We start from the raw sequence: 20,210 nt of genomic DNA on the forward strand, positions 1-20,210 counted from the left end.
AGAAAAGTATAATAAATTGCCCTCTTTCCATATAATTCTTTTTCCAGGTAAAACGCTATTTCAGTGTAAATTGTTCTGGGCCTATCTTCAAATCTGTATTAATGTTTTATTGTTTTCAATGGTTTTTCAGAGGAAACTGAAGGACCAGTGTAATGCTGGAAAGACAAATCACACCAGAAAACAATATTTATTTTTTCAATAAAAGCAAAATTACAAAAATCACTGATGGAAAGATGAGGTCATTTAAAATTGTTGTTCCTGTCCATATCAATGTGACTGGAAAGTAAGTGAGATTCAAGGCCTCAGCTTACTTTTTGTGTTTGGTAACAAGCTGGTTCACTGGCATCTTGCTGTCCTTCACCTGTGCGCAGACATCAGGCTTGTGTTTCAAGCAAAAGACGAGTGCCCTGACAGTTCGCCGATACGAGCCACTAACAAGGCGGGAGGACTGATGGAAGACCTCTCTCTCAATGTTCTCGATGAGGGCGTGACCTGCCTGTAGGATGAAAGAAAAACAAATTCATCATAATAAATATGACCCCATTGCAGTCCAGCATAAATAACCTTTCCATCCTCCCCGTGGAAAAAAGATCTTTCTTTAGCAGCTATGCTTATGAGTAATGAAGGCCATTACATTAGAAAAACAGGAAGGTTCAAAGGATCCTGTTTCAGCTTTCCTAGAGCAAATGATGCTGAAGTATACCTTAACCAAGAGCAGCCAGAAGCACAGTTGTTAGCACTGCCCCTTTGCACTAGAAAGGCCCAGGTTTGAATCCCATGTTCAGCTGTATTACCACTAAGCAAAGTACTCACCATATATTGTTTCAGCATAAATTATCCAGCTGTATAAATGGCTAAATCACTGAAAGTAATGACATTTTAAGTTGCTTTAGAAGAAAGCATTATGTAAATAAGTAAATATAAATGTATTTGGTGTTAAACCTTAATGTCATAAGAAATAGTCAAGCCACAGAGGCAAACATATACTGCCAGTTGCAGCAGGTAGCATTAGTGCCACATTTCCTAGGCTCCAACCCCATGTTCCTGGGATAGGGTCCAGACCACCACAACCTAGCAATACACAAACAGCTACTGATAATGAGTGAATTAATGGTGTGTGCTGTGGCTTTACTGAGGTTATGAAAAGGTTACCTCTAGTCCCATGGCATCTGCAAGTAGTTTCCTGGCATTGTTTCTCAGGCTCTGCGTTTGAGAGTCACACCGGACCTCTATGGAGGGCTTGTTGGCATTCTCCTCAATGAAGGTTCTCCACTGGGTATACACCTCATTCGCTAGAGCGCTCACCTCAGGATCGCCATGCTTGCGCAGTTTATTAACTGTGTGTCCTGCAAGTCGAGACAGATTCATTGCTATCGGTTCACATTAAAAAGTATGGCATAACATATGGAAAAATAAAACACCATCATTTAACTGATTTTTTTCACTATGATTCTTTATTTTGCTGACAACTTTTCCAAAACAATTTGTTTGGTTTGTACACCAAGCTACTTAAAATTATTCACGTATTTATACAGCTGGGTAATTGTTAAAGCATCAATTTAGCAAAATTTCCTCACTCCAGGGTACCATTCAATTCAATAAATTTTTTTCAGAGCTGTCATCTCAGCAGTGACGCAGACTGCTGAACAATAGACATAAACAGGACTGTTACACAAACAGCAATATTGTATTGCAAAGTTGGACAAGTAAGCTAGTTGGCAACTAAGAGGAAAAGAAAAAAAAACTCCTAGTTATGGAGAAGGGAAGAAAAATAGACCTCTAGGGGTTCAAGTGCCAGTGGCTGCCCACCCTTGCTGGAAATTCTAATATGAGTACCTACGTACATGTACCCATTCCAAAAAAATCAGCACAATGGTCAAGACAGGAGACAGCAGTCCTGGTCTCGGCTGGTCCAGTGGGGCTAGTGAGCTACTGTTGGTTCCTGGGTCGAACAGGATGGGTTCCCAGAGTAAATATTCTCTTTCCAAGGACTGCTTGGAGATCTGGATCCAGAACTCAGGCCATCAGGCAGGTACATTTGTTCAAATGCGGGCTTCCCGGGTCACTCAGGTATTCCCAAATGCACCAGGATGCTCCTAACACCACAAGGTGGGGACTCAAATCCAGGTCCTTCCAACTGCAAGGTGAGAGCGTTAACCGCTACGCCACCTGCTGTCTCAGGTATATGATGCTTTTTCATACCACGCTGATTATAACTGTGACATCTGGGAGAGCATTAAGGGGAGCGTCAAGTCGTACCTATTTTAGTGGACCTGAGCACTTGTTTTGACGGGATTTTTTTGCGGAGTTCCGTGAGAGCCATCAGCATGGTTTCCTCAGTCTGTCCAGGTAATTCCAGCATAGACTTGTACCTCTCGATGTCCTCTATCACCACCACTCTCTGCAATCACAGTTTTTAGTCTTAGCATTTAAATTCTGCATTACTCTGTCAAATAACTGTTATTATAATTAGAAAACACGTACCCGTAATGACTCGATTGTGGCCTGTCTGTACGTTTTCTCTGCAGGATTGATCTCTTTCTTGGGCTCCCCTGGTAGCTTTACAACAAATTTGTCCATGATCGTCGAGCTCGGGTTGTGTCACCATCTGCAGCTTTCCATTCTGTTTACAAGTAAGAGGGTGCCTCATTCATTGGAACTTATCATGTAGCAATTTTTCAAAGCAGTTTATTTTTTTTTTAAAAAAAAAAAAGCTTCTCTGAATATACTCCCTCAACGACGTCAAATACCAGAGCGAAGCCGGTACGGAAGACTTTAAGAACCACATATACCATGAGCTATGGAAGCCATTTTGGCTCAAAACTGATACTATGGTATGACGTCACTACATGTTTTAAAACGAAAAACACAGAGGTATGATGTTATGAACGTGTTTTTTGTTTACAAAAGAACATATAGTATACCATGAAATATAGTTTATATACGTTAAATGTAACGTATGGTATAATTATAGCTGAATTATATTTATTATAGTTAACTTAATGTGTCAGTTTATGGCAATTTCGTTATCTAAGTCACTTAGTTTCTTGTAATCTCGCTAGTTGGGTTAACTGGATACAAAATAGTAGTTTTAAATTTTCAGGAAGTATGCGAAAGTAAAATGTAAGGAAAACCTGTACGCCAGTCATTTATGAGTCGTTTTGTAACTTAAGTAAGATAATTAAAAAAAAAAAAAAAAAAAATCTTTTAAAATGTCGCGTCATCTTGCACCTCTAACATCCGTTTCAACTGGCCCATATGCAGGAATCTCGTTTCGATTAGAAATCTCGCGAGACGCCGTAAGTAACAAGAACGAGGAAGCAGAGGTTCTGCAAGGAGAAGCGAGGCGCGTTTGTTTTGACTTTGCAAACGAGAGAGAGGGGGAGAAAAAAAAAAAAACCCCACACAAAACAAAAAGAGCCCGATACAAATATGAAGGGCTGCGAATTCCGGGTTTGCGCGGCGGGTTCGTTTTTGCTGCTCTGCGCCGTGGCTTCTGCGGACGTGTTCGACGGTGTTCTGGGGAGCACGGCCTCATGCCATAAAACATGCCAGCTGACCTACAGCCTGCACACCTACCCTCGGGTCGGTACCGCGTAACCCCGCCGCCATGTCGCGGGCACTTGCCTGTGCGGAATTACGCGGTTTGCCCGTGCTCTTCTCAACCATATTTTAAGCTGTTTGTTTTTGTGCAGGAGGAGGAGCTGTACGCCTGTCAACGAGGGTGTCGCCTTTTCTCCATCTGCCAGTTTGTGGGAGAAGGAGAAGACCTGAACCAGACCAAGTCTGAGTGCGACTCCGGTACTTTCCTCGCCGCTTTAATAAAGTAAAAACTGTCAGCAAGCAAAAGTCATCACCGATTTCTATTTCCTATTCCAACGGTTGTTTGTACAAGGATTTAATGTGCAGTTATGTTGTTGCAAAATAATGAGGGGGAACACAATACATGGGAAGAGCTCTTGCCCTTATTTTCTGGGTAAGCTGTAAGGTTTCATCTTCCACAGCCGGAAGTCTGGTTTTTCTAATAGCTGCATTTTGCTCTCCTTCAGCCTGCCTCGAGGCCTACGTTCAGACAGACGAACAGTATGCCTGCAATCTGGGCTGTCAAAACCAGCTGCCATTTGCAGAGGAGAGGCAGGAGCAGGTAGAGCAGCACCGTCTCTCCTCAGTTCAGCTCTTATTCAACAGTTCCTGACTGATGATTAACTAAGCAAAGCCAATGGCGCAGGATACTTCTAGCAAAGTAGAATGCCAATAGCACTTTTTTTTTTTTAATTGTACTTTAGATAAAGTGCCTATTTAAAGATCATCACTTCCATTTTCATGTGTTGGAAAGACTGAAATGTTTTTAAACTATCTTGGACATTAGGCTTTTGTGATTGAAAGCTTATTTGATGCATAACTAAAGGAATGGCTTTTTTTTTTATTGCTGAGGCTCTGTTTAACAAGGTTTTTTTAAAAAAAAAAAAAAAAAAAATGCCCTTTGTTGGTGTTCCAGCTGCTGGCCATGATGCCCAGGATTCACCTGCTTTACCCTTTGACCCTTGTGCGAGGATTCTGGGATGATGTAATGAGCTCTGCCCATAACTTCATCTCCTCCTCCTGGACATTCTACCTCCAGGCAGATGATGGAAAAGTTGTGGTATTCCAGGTAGCACCGAAAATGGAAATGTTTAATGATATACCTGTTTTGCATTGAGAGGGGGGCACGGTGGCGCAGCAGGTTTGGCCAGGGTATGCTCTCCGTTGGGGTGCCTTGTGGCGGACTGGCGTCCCGTCCTGGCCGTGTCCCCTCCCCTTCCAGCCTTGCGCCCTGTGTTGCTGGGTTAGGCTCCGGCTCACCGCGACCCCACCTGGGACAAGCGGTTTCAGTGTGTGTGTTTTTGCAATGAAATAAGTCATTGTTTTCCTTTCAGCATCACACTTAAGATTGTTGGACAAACCTTTACATCATCTAGAAGGGCAGAAATCCTCACATTCCTGCAGAATTACCAGTTGCAGTAGGCATTTGGAAATGCATGTATTAGCTCAAGAAGTAATTTAAGTAAAAAATTTTGTTCACTTGGCGAAGTACAACATTGCCAGTGTATTTGCCAAAACTTTCTGAATGTGTCTTTGAATGGAAATGTTTTGTACAGGAATAACACCAAAAAGGTCTTCATTTTTCAACCTGTAGACTGAACCACAGATCCAGTTCATCCCACAGTTTGTGCTGCAGAAAGAGGAGATGAAGGATCACCCAGAGGGTTTATGTAAGTCTGGCCACATATAAGGTGTTTCTTTGTTTTTGCCTTGCAAGTTCAATTATCAGCAATTTTGCCATCGGCTTTTTCCTGTGTGAGTGGTGTTCATTATGCTTTGATTTTTTTTATCATGTTATAAACAGTTATGTTGGTGTTGTAAACAGACCCTATTTATAAAGACTACCAGAGGCCCTTCATCCAGGAGCGTGATAGGGATATATCGATGGACCGAGATGATTCTGATGACTACAGTCTCTTCAGTTGCTTGTCAAGGTCAGTTTTGAGATTTGTGCTTCTACAACAAGGTGTAAGTTACATGTAGGTGTCGGGTATCTCTTGCCTTCAGGTACTCGTAGATGTACTGTCCTGCTTATTTAAGACCATACTTAGGCAGGTTTCCTTTAACTTGGCTATGTATAGCAATTGTGAATTTGGCATTTCTAAACATCTTGCAAGTAACATGTTAATTAGAGCCTTCTCTTAATGGGATTAGAGGAGGCTGGCAGGTTGACATTTTATGTGGGTCTCCTGACATAACTGCTGAGAGGTCTGTTCAGATTTTTACAAAACCTGTGTGCTGCCAGAGGTTGTCATCCAGATCAGAATTTTCAGTTTACGCACAAGATGGCTGACATCTGTGAAAATGAGATTAGCTGTGGATAATATTTTGATGTTGTGGGGGATGGGTATGTATTATTTGGAATCATCTTTACACCTGTAAACTTGCAGATTTGGCAGTGCAACACAGCAGTACATTGATAGTGAGCACTTACTTTGCCCCTGTTGTCTTTTCAAGTGGTTTATAAAATGTTGATCATTTAGTAGTTCTTTATATGTGAAGGGTTATGTGCATTTTCAGTCTGATGTTTTTTTTTTTTTTATTAAATTCTTAAATGATCTATGTCACTTGGTTTTTGCTTTTTAACCTCTGCAGGAACCCCTGGTTGCCAGGATGGATCCTGACCACTACCCTTGTCCTCTCTGCCTTGGTGCTAATCTGGATTTGCTGTGCTACAGTGGCAACGGCCATGGACCAGTATGTACCTGTAGAGGTGAGTGTTATCTCCTTGTCAAAGTTATCAGAAGAAGCTTACGGAATTCAATTATTAATTTGCACAACACAAAATCAAGGCATTCTGCCCAAACAGGCTCATGCTGTACAAATTAAAAAATGATTTTGGTAAACTCGTCTGTGCTCATTTTCTTCTTAATTTTACCACCTCCATGTCCCCATAACTGTCTTTCATACGTCACGGGTTAAAAAGTTCTTTGGATATTTAGAAAATACATGAATCTGAACATAATCTGGGGACCTTCTAAACTGTGTTGGATAAACACAAAGGTGAACCTACTAACAATGTATCTTTTGTTGCAGAAATTAAGCATATATGGAGACATGGAGTACATGAAAGACCAGAAGCTGATTCCTTATCCTCCATCTTCGCTGGTAGTGATCAGCTCAGCAGCTGAAGAGGAGGCTGGCCCACTGCCATCAAAAGTCAACCTGGGCCAGTCCAATATTTAGACATGAATGAGTAGGAGATGCGGGTGGTTATAGTCTTACTCTTTGGTCTTAGATTTCTAGAGTTTGAAGTGCAAAGAGTTGAGAGGTATGAAGAATTCATCTTCCTCACTGCAAAGGTAATTGCTTTCAGTACTTTTCAGACATTTACCCCACCTTTTCTGTTAGACAGGTATGCAAAGGGGATGATAAGGCTTTATTTTGTACAGTACATTTGCAGTCTTGTTGCACAACACTATGGAAATGATCCCAGACTTTGTGTCCCTTTTCTATGGTGTCTTTCTGGCCCATTTAATATATAGTGAAGTGCTGTTGTAGATTAATTATGTGGAACCTTTTTCTATATTGGAAAATTGAAAAACAGTTTTGGGTTTATGTTTGCAGTGATTAAACAATTGTATTGGGATTTGACTATGGATTAATGTAATGTTTGTTCTAATCCTGATAATGAGTGATTACATTGCTCCTGTTTTTCCCTTATTTTACAAATGGCCCAGTTTTAACTATATTAGAAACTTGAAATAACGTGGGCACGTACGCTTTCCTGTTTATTTTAGGTTACCATAGGGGTTTGTAACTTTTCTTGTATTTGTATTCATTAAAATGGTTAAAATTTGGCATTGGATCTAATTATTTGGATTGTTTTGGATATCAGGGAACATTTTAATTCCTCAATAATAAGTGGCAAAAATGACAAAAGTTATACTTTTTTAAAAGGCCTGATCTGGTCTTCTGATCAAATTTAAACATGGTACTTGATTTCCATCCAGGCAGGCAATGCATTTAACAGGGAACAACACTATTTACTTTACTGGGCACGTCTGTGATGGCTGCTGTAGTAACCATGTGACATTATTGCAGCAAGGACTTCTGCTTCCTGCTTTTCTCCATGGCAAAGTGATGAATAGTGAATGCATAGAAGGAACAATAACTGGGACGAAATAAGATCCAACAAGATCTGTTCATAACAATTTTCTGCCTCACCAAATTACATCATTGGTGTGATTTTTGCAGTGTAATGCTACATGTAACTCAAAAATACAATGCTGACATTTTGGCATTTATGTAAACCTCAAAGAATTAGTGGCTAGCTCCCCTGCTAGTCATTTTAATGAATAGAGAAAAAAGTAGAGGAAATGACTTTGTAGGCAAAATGCTACAGGTTCAGTCAAGCAATCCATCCTTGGCAGATTATTTTGCTACTCTCCTTTTACACACATGCAGACTGCATGCTGTGCAGCCCAGGGTGATAGGCCTGCGCACCAGTAGCAGCACAACACCTGTGTTTCCTGACATATCTGAGGAATTGCAGAGGAGTGCTGGTTCATAATAGGTTTTTAGGGGTCATCTCTTTTACTTTAGTCTTTACTTCAAGTAGTGAGTGTGCCGTGGAGAGTTATGTTTTTGAGTAATGGTTAAGCCTTATAATTCCACTGCTTTCTTTATGGACTATAATATAGTATTATATAAAGCTATTACAAAACATTTAAAAACTTTAATTATAAATACACATTTCAATATTATTCACACTTCAAAGTAAATATAACACTGGTTTAGTAAAAAAAGTGAGAAAACTACACAAGAATAATGTGCTCTAAAGTTTCTTACACCAAAGAGTTCATCTGAAATATAATCAGAAGCTCATCCTCATCATCTCTTCTGCCCTGGTAGATAACATGTATGGTTTCTCTGACATTCACTGTTTATCTGTGCTCCTGTATCCATTCTGCCTTTCTCAGTAACTGTTCAGTAGATCCCAATCTTCTGCAGTGAGTGGAAGGACTGACTGGTGCTTTCCACTGCAGTCTGAATCAGCAAAGTCCTTCTGCCTGGAGCCCAAGCTTCTTTTCCTTTTTTTGTGTGACACTGTAACTGTAAGATGTTTGGTATCTGCTGAGGGCTGCGTTTGGCCATTAGGAATAGGTTTGTAAAACTGAATCCTCTTGTTTGTGCCATCACTGATCTTGCTATTCAATGGGGGCACTTCACGTTTTTCATGGAAAAACTTTCTTCCATCTTCAAAAAAGATTGAGGGAATAAATATGTATGAAAATGCAAATGATATAGAACTGAACAGATTTACCTGACATGAAAATGTGCCACTACTGCAACAGACTTACAAAAGCGAAGTGCATCTGTCCTTGATTGAAGACCCTTCTTTGGCTTTGATAACTCGGACATATAAACTTCCCACTGATTAACAACCTGAAAAAATAATTATTAGAGCATATTAAAATTCTTGTTTTGTAATTTAGCTGTTTGGTAAAAACCACATCATTTTACATCTGTTATGTTTAACACTGATGTAAGAGTAAATGGTGTTGGGGTTTACAACAATGTCAAATTAATGGTTAAAAAAAAACTACATCTTTATCAAATTTGAGAAACTTATTTTATGAAATTAGTGTTGGATGGAGTTTTGTCACATTTTCAATAACACTGAAAAGGTTAGTCTAAAATTTCTGGATTTGACATTCAAAAACCAAGCATGCATTATGTGGTAAAATGCAAAATATTCAAACTGTCAATACCTGCTCTGCCCAGCCCTGTGTTTTACAAGATGAATGACAGAAATCCTTCATTGGAGTTTCAGAGAAAACAAATCCCATTGTGTCATGAAGTATCTGATGCACAAGTTCACCAAGCTGAAATGGAGAGTAAAACATTAAAATGGACCTGTCCTCACAAAGAACTGATTTTATTCTATATTCTTCAGAAGCATTGAGTTGATAACTCTCCGGCGGTATCACCTCCACTTTAGTTCCCGAGATGTCCAGCCCTCGTAGATTTGAGAAGCACGACAGATATCTAACCGTCTCCTCACTGATAGGGTTATCTGAGAGGGGATTATACAATTCAGCTTGACCTAACAAAACGGAAGTCATCTAAACAGATTTGACTAAATATTCATTAGGAAAATGGATGTAAATAAAAAGAATTTACAAGACAAGTCCAGGAGCTGTAGGTTTCCAAGTCCTCTCCTCATTACTCTGACCGGCGCGGTGAGCTTTCTAAGGCCACTGTCCGAAAGGCAGTTATCGCCTAAATATAACTGTGTCAGGCTGTAAGATGGAGAAATGAACAGAGAAACCCAACATAAATTATTTGGATGTAGTTTAGACGACTATGTCCGACTCACTCTTCCCCAACTAAATAACATCGGAGATCGGTGATAATTATACAAGAAAATTAATATCAAATGGAATTACAATCTATCACTATTTTGAGAATGTGTAACATTTTATCTCACTCAAAAAACACTCATCTATTCTGTGGTTTGTGATTTAAACATACTCTTCCGAAACAATTCTAGCCGTTTCTCTATCATGCATTTCTGTTCCATACCTGGACATGGCCTCTGAAGTAAGGTGTGAAAGAATCTCATGACTGTCTCCCAATTTACAACCAAACAAGTCCAAAGTCTGGAGACTGCGGAACATTTTAATCTCCTCCAGCTTCTCTGACACCAGCAGAAACCTTAAAGAAATACAGTGATCAAAAGGGTACATTTCTCAGGTGTACTGGTGACTCCAAACCGTGCTGTGTGCGCGAATGTGTGGGTGTGATTGCTCTGTGATGGACCGGCATCCTGTCCAGGGTGTACGCTGCCTCACACACGATGTTTGTGGGACAGGCTCTGGACCACCATAATAACGGTGGGGCAGCTGGCACCATAGTGGTGAGACCTACTGCCTTTAGATCTAAAGGTCGCAGGTTCAATCCCCACTTCCGGCTGTACCCTTGAGCAAGGTACTTACCCTAAAAACTGCTCCAGCGAAATTACCAAGCTGTATAAATAGGTGTAAGCTTGTGATAACTGTAAGTTAAACATTGTAAGCTCCTCTGGAGAAAAGCATCAGCTAAATGAGTAAATGTAATGACTTTTACATTTATTCATTTAGCAAACACTTTTCTCCAAATTGGCATAGAAAATACAATGTGTGTATTACATTAGCAGAAAGAGACTTGCAGACACGTGATTCTAAAGTAGAGTTAGTTTGCTTCTTTCCACCATGAACCATATGCATATGATGATGATGACAGTGGGGTGGTTATGACTATGATGGATGGGATGGGATGGATGGATGGAGGCTGCACTGTCACCTGCCTACCTACCTATTCCTTAAACACAACGATTTAAGCACCAGGTCCCCGTAGGCTTCGGTGAAGATCTGCAAAGCCTTCAAGCCAGTGTCGCCGTGCGAGAACTTGCGCTTCTCCTCCGCGGCTGTGAAGAGGCGCTCGGCCATCTGTTCGGGGAAGCCGAGCAGGGAATCGACGTGCTGCACGTTGTCGGCGATGAACAGCAGGCACATGCTGAAGAGCGACTTGGCCGAGTAGCGCAGGCTGCCCTCCTTCGTGTACGTGAACACGAAGTGCTCCAGTCTGCGCGCGCCGCCCGACGACTGCGCGTCACACACGTTCTCCATGCACAGCTTCACAGAGAAGCTCCTGTCGAACAGCCGGCATCGTTTCGTCCGTTCGTACTGACCGTCTCCGGCTACAGGTCTACTAGTGGGCTCGTTTACACAGCGGAGCTCACCATTCTCCCGAATAAATACGGTGCCGTTGTCACTCGCGGCGTCTTCGCGGGAAAGCATCTCGGCCACTTCCTCTACTACATAAGCCAAGCAAGGTAACTTTATAACCGCAGTACGTCAGAGTCATTGATTGTTGTAAACACACACTGACTGGTTAACTAGCCATTCCAACTTTCACCCAGCGGACGATTAAAGTTAGCTAGGTCTGGTCAGCAAGAAAAAAAAAAGGTGGCACTATCTTTTACTACAAGCAAATACCTTGAAAAAATAGGCAGAAAACTGAGTATATAGAGGAGGAGTAAAGCAGTCGAGCTACAGTTTGCCTACAAGGACTCCCACAAGTCCCGTTCTTCATAATGAGTCCGCTGTGAATTACATACCGGAGTGCAACCAGCTCCAAATAACCTGAAAGCATAGGAAGGTAGTTTAAATAACATAGTGAACACTAGCAATTAAATGCAACTAAACAGTGTGCAATTTAATTTTTGATATAGAGCGATACGTATCTACCAGTTTTTTAGTATAGCACATAATGATTTTGTAGGAACAGTTGTTTCAGCTTGCTCATTGAAGTACTCCGGATGTATTTTGGTGACACAAAGCTCGCTTTCGACACGCATGTCTTGTTAGGGCAGTGAAAGTGCTGATAGATGAATTTCTTTACGAATGCAAATAGTTTCATTTTTCACGTGACGTATGCTGCTGAGGTCGCAAAATGGGGTCAGAACGGCGTATTCTTCTGAAAATCACCGGAAAACATGACTGATGAGAATAACATGATGATTTGCAGTCCCACCCATAGACTTAGAGAATTGCCTGGCTGCTGTACAGAATAATATTTATTTAACATTCCTAAATAAATTATGTGTTCGTGTAGAATTAGTGATACTGATAGAGAATTCAAAGTTTACATTCATTGCATCGCGTATTATGTAATGCATAAATAACAAATTAGAATTTTATAAAATATGCAGGGGGGGGGGGGCGCAGCGGGTTGGACCGGGTCTTGCTTTCCGCTGGGTCTGGGGTTCGAGTCCCGCTTGGGTGTCTTGCGACGGACTGGCGTCCCGTCCTGGGTGTTCCCCCTACCCCTCCAGCCCTACGCCCTGTGCTGCCGGGCAAGGCTCCGGCTTCCCGCGACTCCGCATGGGACAAGCGGTTTCAAATGATGTGTGTGTATGCTATAAGACTATAAGCCCATGAATTATTCAAATCAAATGTCTTTTAACTACCCAATTTCTTAGATAGATAGATAGATAGATAGATAGAAACTTTATGGATCCCGAAGGAAACTACACAGCAACTTCGTTAATAAAATTCATATTTTAAACATATTCTAATTGCAGTTGCAAATTATATAGTAAGTTATTTCATGCTATGACACTGGCACCATGGTACTTCTTATATTCTGTTGGAAACTATCATCTGAAAGTTTGAAAGAGAATACACACACATACACACACATTTTCTGAACCGCTTGTCCCAGACGGGGTTGCGGGGAACCGGAGCCTACCCGGCAACACAGGGCGTAGGGCCGGAGGGGGAGGGGACACACCCAGGACGGGACGCCAGACCGCCGCAAGGCACCCCAAGCGGGACTCGAACCCCAGACCCACCAGAGAGCAGGACCCGGTCCAACCCACTGCGCCACCGCACCCCCCTGAAAGAGAATAATTTTTGCCTTTTTCTTGCATATGACACACAAAACTCAGCAACCTCCCTTGCCAAACAAAACTCGGTGACGTCACGATGACGCAAGCGGAAGTATCTCCGTTTGTTGTCGACTGCGTGAACGTTAGTCTGTGAAATGTAACAAGGTACAGTTACCAATAAAAACTTTTTGAAAATGTCTTGGAAGATTTATAAACAACACATGCATTTTTTTCCCTGTCTGTCTAACTGTATAAATGAAAATAATACATTATGTGTGTCTATAGTATCAACAACAACAGGCAGCGATGTCGATGTGCTCATGATTTTGTGTTGTGTCCGGCATGGTGACGTTACACATTCTAAGTGTTAGTTTTATGTATGTAGCTTTTGTGTGTAGCGACAATGCACAAAAACCACAATAACAACGAAATATAAAGGCAGGATATGAACTCTTCTTGATTGCAAACTTTACGACTTGCTCGTTTTTTGTTGTTTAGTTATTGCTCTGTATTCTCTACTGGTGGATTCAGAGATAAATAATCATGGCATCAGCGGATGATCTGCATGATTTTCCAGGTGAGTGAAACCCATGCCAAAAAACGTCAACAAAATTCAACATTTTTTGTTCTTATACGTGATACTTTATTTATATTTGATTATTCATATACTTATAAGAAACAGTTGTTCTTTAATAAATTCTTTTATTTTAGAATTTGATGCTGAGAACCTCAACCTGCTGGCAGCCAGTAGTAGGGAAGCCACAGCTATCAGTATTGAGAATCCCAACAACAAACCCAAAAAACAGAGGCGAGTTACTGGGGCAACGCAGAAAGAGGATGACGATGACCTTCTGGGGAATGGAGACTCAGACAAAACAGAGGTTGTTACATGGACATTGAGAATTTATTATTAAAGTTGTGTTAATTGGTGCAGTATGTATGAATGGCTTCTGACAGATTCTGTGATCTTCTTCTAGCTGCTGGTTGGTCAGAAGAAAAGTGCCCCTTTTTGGACTTTTGAATATTATCAAACGTTTTTTGATGTAGACACAAATCAGGTAGTTTTATTTGCAATTGTACATTTCTTTCCATAACATGCATTATCAGTTAGAATATAATCATAACTTGTGATTGAGCCATTAATCTGTGTTTTTTTTATCATAATATTATTATCTCATCAGGTACTGGATAGAATTAAGGGGTCAATTGTACCATGGCCTGGAAAAAACTTTGTTCGACTTTACATCCGGAGCAACCCAGATCTTTATGGTAACAAAACTAAATTATAAGAGTATAACAAGATATTGTGATTAGTGTTGTGTCATTGTCTAAGTTTTGTGTGTAACAAAAACTGACCTGAAGTGATAATTTGTTTAAATTTATAATGCAAGGTTGTCAGTATGCAGGGGCGTAGCCAGAACTTTTTTCCGGGGTGGCCAAGTAAGACCCGGTGATTTCATCGGGATGGCCAAAAAAAAAAAATCACAACTGACTGTGACATGCTGTACCAAAAGCAAATTCTACAGACAGAAACTCTATAAATTCAAATTGTATAATTTCTATAAATTACAAATTACACAAGAAATTACAGTGGCAGTATTTAGAAATGTCTGTAACAACAGTATAATATATTTTAATACGATCCTTATTCTATATTATTTGTATATTTAGATGCTAATGATGCAAATTGGGCATTGGAAATTATTTTTTTATGTTTGCAGATACAATTGATGTAACCTACATACCTGGTGGGCAATGACTGACTACATGAGTGTTTTTGCTCATCTCTGATTCTGGTCTGACGTGTGTTGTCTCTGTAGAGCTTCTCCACACAAGCTCCCTCTCGGACTGTATCTCTGCTTCCTCCTTGTCTCTCTTAGCAGCACACATTTTCCCTACTTCTTCTTCCCTCTCTGTAGCATTCATTTCCCCTGCCTCTCTCTTTCTCATTTTTAGTTTTACTGCTACTAGTCCTCAGTTTGTAAAAAAGGAAAGTATCTTCCTGTCTTCCCCTGCTTTCCTTTTCATCATGCTCTCTTCAGTTTAGACAAACACATCTGTCAAGAAACACTTTTATTATTATTAAATTGAATAGCTACTTATAAAAAACACTGACAGACTCATAATGTAAGGGTATGATGTGGTAACACTATTTTTAAAAATGAGCTAGCAGCTGCATTAACTTTAGCTAACATTAGCTACGTTATGCAATATTATTAATGCTAATGGTAAGGTAACATTTTTTCATGATGAAACATCACAGTTCCTCAAGTTTAACTAACTGCCACGAAATAGTAGTGAAATGTAGGTAAACAACACTGATTTTACTCTCCTGATTACCGTATCCTCTTGCGTTGCTCACTTGCGCTGGACTTGGCTGGAGTAACGCTACTCCAAAAATTGAATTTTACCGCTCCTACTCCTCCCTCCTACACACTAAGGTTTGTGTCGTGCGGGCGGTTCACAGCTCTTCAGCCTAATAGCGCCGCACATTATGTGTGTCCTACAGGTTTGAGCGGCGAAAAAAGTCACCTATCAGTGTGGTCAGAGTGCTTTGCACAACAGGGGTGGCCAGAGGGGTGGCTGAGCTTCAGTCAGCAGTGGCAGTGGCCACCATGTAGCTACGTCCCTGTCAGTATGATAACCTCACAGTCTTTAGGTGTGCTATGTTGAAACTATAATTATTTTTGGAAAAGCTATATGCCTATTTCAACTAATTGTCACATTATTTATAATTCCCTGTAACTGGGATGAAAAATGTGAAATTTTTCACTAACAAATGTATATATTTTTAAACATAAAAATAACAAAGATAAATATCAGCCTTTAATTTTGTTTAATTATATTTTGTTCTTCCAGGACCATTCTGGATTTGTGCCACACTGGTGTTTGCCATTGCCATAAGTGGAAATATCTCAAAATTTCTTGCCCACTTTGGCAAACCTTCCAAACACTATGTGCCTGAGTTCCACAAAGGTCAGTTATAAATATTCAGAACCGTAATTACTAATCTGTTTTTTGGAGTCACCATGTATTTTTATTTAAAGCTTTGAAAATATTTAGAAATGACTTCAAAAATGGGATTTAGGTTTTAGATTGCTAAAAATATTAAGGGAGCAGGCAATTAACTGAAGTTTATGTAGGCAGTTGCAGTGTAACACTAAATCTTCTAACTGGGATATAACTATTTTATGTATATTAATGCCATGTCTGTTGATTTTATCTTCTCCAGTAACTATAGCTGCTACAGCTATCTATAGCTATGCTTGGCTTGTTCCACTTGCACTGTGGGGGTTCCTCCTGTGGCGGAATACTAAGGTCATGAACATTGTGTCGTATTCCTTTCTGGAGATTGTTTGTGTTTACGGCTATTCCCTTTTCGTGTATATCCCTGCTGCGGTAAGAGCTTTTTCCCGCTTTTCAAAGCTGTGAAATATGCTTTTTTTCTCTATGATTGAGTATTATTCATACCAGCTGTACCATACGATATAAGTGAAGAAATATTTTGGGAGGGCCTTGAGCTGTAGTTGATTTGAGTCTGAGGAAAACTACACAGTAGATTTTACAATGTCTTATTTATTTTATAATCTTACAGAAACATGGTTTCTCGGTACTGTAATATTGATACCCTTAATTACAAATCTATTTTTAAGCAATTTACAACAAAGTAATAAGGTAAAATAAAGGTCTCACCCTGTACTGTGGATTGCAGGTTTTGTGGATTATTCCCAATGAGCCAGTGCGATGGATCTCCATTGTAGTTGCCATGTGTCTCTCTGGATCTGTCCTTGTGTTAACATTTTGGCCTGCTGTTCGAGATGACCACCACAGAATTGCCATTGCAACCATGTCAACTATTGTTGCTTTTCACGTACTGCTTGCAGTTGGTTGTAAGGTAAAGATTTAATACTGTAAGATGTGAATAAACGTAGGTGATGGTAATATATTATGTAACTCTCAATGCAATCGTAAATAGTTCCGAACTGATCTGAGTCACTTGTCTGAATTTCCACAGGAGTATTTCTTTGATGCACAAGACACCACACAGACACCTGAAACTGTAGCCTCCTTGACAGGGAATAAAACCTTGCCAACAGCAAAGGCTTCTTGAGGTGAGCGTCTAGAAGAAAACTGCTTTTCTAAAAAAAAAAAAAAAACATTGTTTTAGATAACCAACACCGGTTCTTTTTAACTTTTTTGAACAATTATTGATTGTCTGATATTTTTACCTGTTAAATTTAATTGCATTTTCATTTAATAATTAACAGTAGGTTACATTTTTGGTCCTTTTTGTTACAAATCTACTGGCTATTGTTATATTATTAATATTTTGAAGAGTAGATTTTACAAAGTATTCAGTCAGAACATTTGGCTATATTGTGAAACACAATATGTAATTTAACTCTTGACACTGACTTCCTGAACATGGTTTCCCCTTCACAAACTAAGGGTTATTTCTTTTTAAAATCAGGTTCTCCTGTTACCTTATTAGAAGGAGTCAGATGGAAGTGCTGATGAAGACAATGGGTCTTTAGAAGTTACCACAGCAAGACTGGTTTAACAAACCGTGAACCATTGAGTTCTGCTCTCTGATTCAGGAAGGGAAGATTGTTAACATGTACATTTTATCCACTAATATGATTTTAAACTGCCTTAATGAAATATAATAAACTATATTACATAGGGTGTCAAATAAAATGTGACGGTAATGTATTCTACAAAAAAGAAAATCCATGTTATTAAAACTGGATGAACTCAGAATAGACCCTTTCCTTTGCTACTTTCTTATGTTACATTTCACTATTCCTATCATTTACTTTCACAGAGGCTTTGATTGATATATTTATTTTATACTCTCAATATTATTTAATTAAAATTAAACTTTGAGGTTTACTAGCTGCTCTCACAGTCTGCTACAGGTTTTTTTTAATTATGTGGGTCTATTTTTATATCCGAAAAAATCAGTTTCCCTAATGGGAGTTTAAAAGTTACTTCTGTTTCAGAGCAAGTTTCCAGCATATTATTTATGTAAGAAGGTTGTTTCCATTGTGTTTAATAAAGTAATGCTTTCTGTATGATGGAACTCTGTACAATTTATTAATAATGTTGACTGGGTTCAAGACAAATCTGTTTTTAAATATAAAAGTTAAAATTCAAAATGTAACAATGGTAGAACCTGTGGTGAAAGATGAAGGCAAATTTATGCAGCTGATTGCCACTAATACATGAACTAAATAGTAATGGAGGGGGTGCGGTGGCGCAGCGGGTTTGGCCAGGGCCTGCTCTCTGGTGGGTCTGGTATTTGAGTCCTGCTTGGGGTGCTTTGCAATGGACTGGCGTCCTGTCCTGGGTGCATCCCCTCTCTCTCCTGCCCTGCGCCCTGTGTCGCTGGGTTAGGCTCTGGTTCGCTGCAACCCCACTCAGGACAAGTGGTTTTGGATAGTGTGTGTGTAAATAATGATAATATGGGTTTTTGCAAGGAATTAAGGATATTGATTGGACTTTATTGTTTTAATTGGAGCAGAAAATATGCAAATGATGCAAAACATGAAGTTTATCCTTTGGCCCGAGTAACAAGAGACTTCCTCTGAGGAAGCAGCACTTTTGTTATATGGTCTCGATATTGATGCTGTAAGATGGTATATAGCTGTACAATTTGATAAAATATTTACACAAAACTATGTAATCAATATGGATTCAAGTAATTGCACTGCAACCAGACAACTAGACATGGTTTTATTTTTCTCACAGAAGACTTTGTCCATTAGTTGTATCAGTCTGGCATTTAGTATTAAGATGTGTACAGCAGATCTTTGGTATCAGTGATGTACTGCTAGCCTGATCTGGTTCAACGGAAAGTATTATGTGTAGCATGCTGACGACAGGAAAACTGATTAAACCGTTCAGTTTCAACACGTTTAAGTAGGCAAATTAAGAGTACTGGCTAGGGCTAGCATCTCCAGTTCTTCACAGTGCGTGATCTAAAATAAAGGATGGACAAATTAACAAAATAGACAAATTGTCACTTGAAACTCGGTGATGTGGTTCGCCCTAATTAATGGTTATTCTAGCCTTAGCTTAGAGTTACACAGGTATTGGTTGTCCACTTGATAACGCTTCTTGTCAGTGCCATACGTCCTGCTTATAAAAGACATGTACTATGTGAATTTTGGAAAGAAGAGTTAACCTTTGGATTACTGGGTGCACCACCGGATTTATCCGATCGACGTAGGGTACGCTTTCGATCAAAGATTACTTTGCATCGGGGAACGGCCCACGCATTTCGACTGGGAACCCGAAATCAGCTCTTTGCAGGTGTTTTCATGTGAGCGCATCTTCGCTGAGAAAGCATCATGGCCACATCAACAGGTAACGTGGAGAAAATGTCAAAGTTTGACACTTTAAAACTTCTGGAGAAATGCAGGAAAGAAAGAGATGATGCGGTACAGAGAGAAACTCAGCTCAGAGAGAAACTGAAGCAGTATGAGTCCAGGCTGAGGTCCACTGAGGCGCTAAGACAGAAACTCAGGCACGTGTCTTTGGACAACAAGGAGCTGAGGAGGATGGTGAAGAGCCTTCGCACGGACTTGGGTTTGGAGTCGAGTCCAAAGTTCCAGGGCAAGACCACAAAGGACATCGTCAACGACCTGCAGGAGAAAGAGCACCAGTGCAGCTCCTTAACTGAGAAAAACGGCAAGCTGAGTGTGAGGATCGACGAGCTCGCGTCTCAGCTCGCGAACACGATTACGTCAAAAGCCATTGTGGAGGAGCAGATGCAGTCGTTGCAGCAGAATCTGAAGGACATGACCAACAATCAGCGGAGGCTGCTGAAGCTCTGGGAGGACAAGAGGGTGCAGAGGGAGCAGCTCTTCCTCCCGTCCATCTCGCAGAGACCCGGGACGCGGCCCGTTGTTGCGCACAAAGCCGTGCAGACCGACATGTCCATCGGCGCCGCCTACAAGTTACCGCCCACCGCGTTCGAACTCAAACCGTATCGGCGGGAAAGTGAGAGGAACAAGTCAACTTTAGACAAGCTTGGCATTAATAACTCTCTACAGAATGGTATCTATCGAGACAAGACGTCCCTGACACAGTACGAACACAAGCCTCTGCAAAACTGACTGGAAGTTAAAATACAAAGAAGTAGTAGTCTTTTTTGCACAGTTTAGCTCATGGAAAAGGCACTGTGTCAGTGTCACAACACCCCCGGACTGTTTTTAACTAAATGTAACTCAAGGAATAAACTGCAAAA

At 40.3% G+C, this 20,210-nt stretch overlaps 5 protein-coding genes across 7 annotated transcripts; 3 read left to right on the top strand and 2 right to left on the bottom strand.

Annotated features, from left to right (window-relative positions):
* Nucleotides 1-232: 232 nt before the first annotated feature.
* On the bottom strand, nucleotides 233-2,882 carry tceanc2 (transcription elongation factor A (SII) N-terminal and central domain containing 2). Its single transcript, XM_018753759.2, has 4 exons — nucleotides 2,485-2,882; nucleotides 2,260-2,401; nucleotides 1,153-1,346; nucleotides 233-496 (listed from the first exon to the last, which is right to left on the bottom strand). The coding sequence occupies exons 1-4, from the start codon at nucleotides 2,578-2,580 to the stop codon at nucleotides 308-310; spliced, it is 621 nt and encodes a 206-aa protein (XP_018609275.1). The 5' UTR covers nucleotides 2,581-2,882; the 3' UTR covers nucleotides 233-307.
* A 416-nt stretch (nucleotides 2,883-3,298) lies between these two features.
* On the top strand, nucleotides 3,299-7,322 carry tmem59 (transmembrane protein 59). Its single transcript, XM_018753757.2, has 8 exons — nucleotides 3,299-3,585; nucleotides 3,696-3,801; nucleotides 4,050-4,144; nucleotides 4,499-4,651; nucleotides 5,177-5,252; nucleotides 5,408-5,516; nucleotides 6,178-6,295; nucleotides 6,619-7,322. The coding sequence occupies exons 1-8, from the start codon at nucleotides 3,433-3,435 to the stop codon at nucleotides 6,766-6,768; spliced, it is 960 nt and encodes a 319-aa protein (XP_018609273.1). The 5' UTR covers nucleotides 3,299-3,432; the 3' UTR covers nucleotides 6,769-7,322.
* A 136-nt stretch (nucleotides 7,323-7,458) lies between these two features.
* lrrc42 (leucine rich repeat containing 42) lies at nucleotides 7,459-11,696 on the bottom strand. Of its 2 annotated transcripts, XM_018753756.2 has the most exons (7): nucleotides 10,882-11,694; nucleotides 10,111-10,242; nucleotides 9,709-9,827; nucleotides 9,516-9,601; nucleotides 9,297-9,410; nucleotides 8,886-8,970; nucleotides 7,459-8,781 (listed from the first exon to the last, which is right to left on the bottom strand). In XM_018753756.2, the coding sequence occupies exons 1-7, from the start codon at nucleotides 11,364-11,366 to the stop codon at nucleotides 8,501-8,503; spliced, it is 1,302 nt and encodes a 433-aa protein (XP_018609272.1). In that variant the 5' UTR covers nucleotides 11,367-11,694; the 3' UTR covers nucleotides 7,459-8,500. The 2 variants fall into 2 exon arrangements, with proteins under 2 accessions (XP_018609272.1, XP_018609271.1); XM_018753755.2 differs by having other exon boundaries at nucleotides 9,297-9,601; nucleotides 10,882-11,696.
* Nucleotides 11,697-13,046: 1,350 nt separating this feature from the next.
* Nucleotides 13,047-17,968, top strand: yipf1 (Yip1 domain family, member 1). 2 transcript variants are annotated; one of them, XM_018753286.2, is made up of 10 exons: nucleotides 13,047-13,123; nucleotides 13,457-13,535; nucleotides 13,670-13,839; nucleotides 13,936-14,016; nucleotides 14,140-14,227; nucleotides 15,818-15,934; nucleotides 16,191-16,357; nucleotides 16,671-16,853; nucleotides 16,974-17,070; nucleotides 17,430-17,968. In XM_018753286.2, the coding sequence occupies exons 2-9, from the start codon at nucleotides 13,502-13,504 to the stop codon at nucleotides 17,067-17,069; spliced, it is 936 nt and encodes a 311-aa protein (XP_018608802.1). In that variant the 5' UTR covers nucleotides 13,047-13,123; nucleotides 13,457-13,501; the 3' UTR covers nucleotide 17,070; nucleotides 17,430-17,968. The 2 variants fall into 2 exon arrangements, with proteins under 2 accessions (XP_018608802.1, XP_018608803.1); XM_018753287.2 differs by having other exon boundaries at nucleotides 13,073-13,123; nucleotides 13,490-13,535.
* Nucleotides 17,969-19,311: 1,343 nt separating this feature from the next.
* LOC108935021 (uncharacterized) lies at nucleotides 19,312-20,200 on the top strand. Its single transcript, XM_018753271.1, has one exon. It carries the CDS (start codon nucleotides 19,312-19,314, stop codon nucleotides 20,077-20,079), a length of 768 nt encoding a protein of 255 aa, XP_018608787.1. The 3' UTR covers nucleotides 20,080-20,200.
* Nucleotides 20,201-20,210: the final 10 nt, after the last annotated feature.

This window comes from Scleropages formosus, chromosome 3 (genome assembly GCF_900964775.1).
Source record: "Scleropages formosus chromosome 3, fSclFor1.1, whole genome shotgun sequence".
NCBI lineage: Eukaryota > Metazoa > Chordata > Actinopteri > Osteoglossiformes > Osteoglossidae > Scleropages > Scleropages formosus.

Excerpts from the sequence above, each read along its gene's own strand:
- lrrc42 (XM_018753755.2), bottom strand. The coding sequence starts at position 11,366 with ATGCTTTCCCGCGAAGACGCCGCGAGTGACAACGGCACCGTATTTATT. Across the intron at positions 10,243-10,881 it reads TCGTTGTGTTTAAGGAATAG|GTTTCTGCTGGTGTCAGAGA; the intron begins GTAGGTAGGCAG and ends TATTTCTTTAAG. Across the intron at positions 8,782-8,885 it reads GACAGATGCACTTCGCTTTT|ATGGAAGAAAGTTTTTCCAT; the intron begins GTAAGTCTGTTG and ends TCTTTTTTGAAG.
- tmem59 (XM_018753757.2), top strand. The coding sequence starts at position 3,433 with ATGAAGGGCTGCGAATTCCGGGTTTGCGCGGCGGGTTCGTTTTTGCTG. Across the intron at positions 3,586-3,695 it reads GCCTGCACACCTACCCTCGG|GAGGAGGAGCTGTACGCCTG; the intron begins GTCGGTACCGCG and ends GTTTTTGTGCAG. Across the intron at positions 5,253-5,407 it reads GGATCACCCAGAGGGTTTAT|ACCCTATTTATAAAGACTAC; the intron begins GTAAGTCTGGCC and ends TGTTGTAAACAG.
- LOC108935021 (XM_018753271.1), top strand. The coding sequence starts at position 19,312 with ATGGCCACATCAACAGGTAACGTGGAGAAAATGTCAAAGTTTGACACT.
- yipf1 (XM_018753286.2), top strand. The coding sequence starts at position 13,502 with ATGGCATCAGCGGATGATCTGCATGATTTTCCAG. Across the intron at positions 13,840-13,935 it reads GAGACTCAGACAAAACAGAG|CTGCTGGTTGGTCAGAAGAA; the intron begins GTTGTTACATGG and ends ATCTTCTTCTAG. Across the intron at positions 16,854-16,973 it reads TGCTTGCAGTTGGTTGTAAG|GAGTATTTCTTTGATGCACA; the intron begins GTAAAGATTTAA and ends GAATTTCCACAG.
- tceanc2 (XM_018753759.2), bottom strand. The coding sequence starts at position 2,580 with ATGGACAAATTTGTTGTAAAGCTACCAGGGGAGCCCAAGAAAGAGATC. Across the intron at positions 2,402-2,484 it reads CCACAATCGAGTCATTACGG|AGAGTGGTGGTGATAGAGGA; the intron begins GTACGTGTTTTC and ends CTGTGATTGCAG. Across the intron at positions 497-1,152 it reads CAGATGCCATGGGACTAGAG|GCAGGTCACGCCCTCATCGA; the intron begins GTAACCTTTTCA and ends TTCATCCTACAG.